At 45.6% G+C, this 1,567-nt stretch overlaps 1 protein-coding gene across 2 annotated transcripts in view; it reads left to right on the forward strand.

Moving 5' to 3' along the window:
* Positions 1–1,276, forward strand: part of ippk (inositol 1,3,4,5,6-pentakisphosphate 2-kinase) — a 21,830-nt gene extending 20,554 nt beyond the window's left edge. For both annotated transcript variants that reach the window (XM_028576202.1, XM_028576203.1), the window contains exon 14: positions 321–1,276. In XM_028576202.1, coding sequence (XP_028432003.1) covers positions 321–573 — 253 coding nt within the window. In that variant the 3' untranslated portion in view covers positions 574–1,276. The remainder of the gene's footprint in view (positions 1–320) is intronic.
* Positions 1,277–1,567: the final 291 nt, after the last annotated feature.

The following is a 1,567-nucleotide window of genomic DNA, read 5'->3' on the forward strand; positions in this document are numbered from 1 at the left end:
ATCATGGAACTAGTTCCTGATCACTACTGAGATTTACAGTTGATCAATAACTTCCAATAATCTATGATTAATGAAATACATATTTATCACAATAAAATACCAAAACATTTTCTGACATTACTTATAAACTAAAACCTTAATTGATATTGAAAATAATTTTTGGTTCTATTCTTGACTAGGGCAACTTCCTGGTAATAACCTATTGATTTTGGTCCCTGAAGACATGTACCGTTTTTACAAATCAGTGTGTGGTAATGAAGTCCACCAGGTGGAGCCAGACATCAGCTCAGCATATTTAAACTGAAACAGAACTCCCCCAGTCTTTCCAGTCAGAGGTGGCTCAGGGACTTCCTCTCCTCCAGACCTCCTGCCTTCTCTTACTCAGTCTCCATCTTGGATCTGGACCCGAAGCCGTTCGACAGCATCCCCCGCCAGTTGCGCCTGGACCAGAAGATCGTCTCCTGCTACCTGAGGACTGGCGGTGCCTTGCCAAAGGGCTCTATGTCGCCGCACTCCGGCATCTTCACAGCTGCAGAGAGAGAGGACTGCACGCTGCTCTTCCACCCTGTGTGATTGCCCAATAAGAGCCGGATGACCCTGAAGACGAAGACTAACGGACGCCACACTGATGCTTCAAACAGACGGCGTGTTGATGCAGAGGTCTAGAGATCCCTTCAGACCAGAGCTGGTTGTCCGAGACTTGACTGCAGCACTTTCTCTTCGCTCATACTAACAGTTAACCGCTCCAGTTGATGCTGCTCAGCAAAATTTAAAATCTCTAGGAAGTCAACACTTAACCACCAGACGTTTAAGTGACTTCCAATATTTCTGTTACTGGTTCTAGAGTTTTTTTTTTTTTTTTTTTTTTTTTTTTTTATGTCGTCGTGGAGACTTCTCGTTCCTGTAAGGAGGTGAATACCAACGTCATCGCTGTGTGAAAATATGATTCATATTTATTAGAAAATTAACTTTAAAAAGAGTTTGGATTGACCTCCTGGCAACAACATGGCCGTTCTCTGCGGCAACGCTGCTGACAGTGAGGCTCTGAGTGAAAGAACGGCGAAAGAAAAATGAAAGTGATGGAGAGAAAAGAAACAGGTCGTTGGGCTTAGACGCATGTATGATGTCATTTTCTGAATGTAGGCGGGGCCACTCAGCACTGAGGCGGGGCCAATATGTATCTCCAGGTAGAACTGGTGTTCTGTTAAAGGTGCTCTAAGCGATGTCACACGGTTTTTTTAGGCTACGTTTTTTTTTTTTGTCCCATACAGCAAACATCTCCTCACTATCCGTGAGCTGCCTGTCCCCTGAACACACCGTAAAAAACCCCGCGGTCTCTGTAGACAGCCCAGGCTCCACAAACGGCAACAAAAACAAACTGCGCCAACCTGCACCACCAAACATAAGTCTTCCAGCCATTAACTGACAAGAAGGATTTGGGGATGGGGGATGGGGTTTAGTGCGCGGAAGGGAGGGGACGGGATGAGGAGGGGGGAGGGGCGAGCTAGTTAGTTTAGTTTGACAATACTTCGAATGTCAACAAGAAGTGACGTCGCTTACAGCACCT

This window comes from Perca flavescens, chromosome 4 (genome assembly GCF_004354835.1).
Source record: "Perca flavescens isolate YP-PL-M2 chromosome 4, PFLA_1.0, whole genome shotgun sequence".
In the NCBI taxonomy this organism is placed as follows: domain Eukaryota; kingdom Metazoa; phylum Chordata; class Actinopteri; order Perciformes; family Percidae; genus Perca; species Perca flavescens.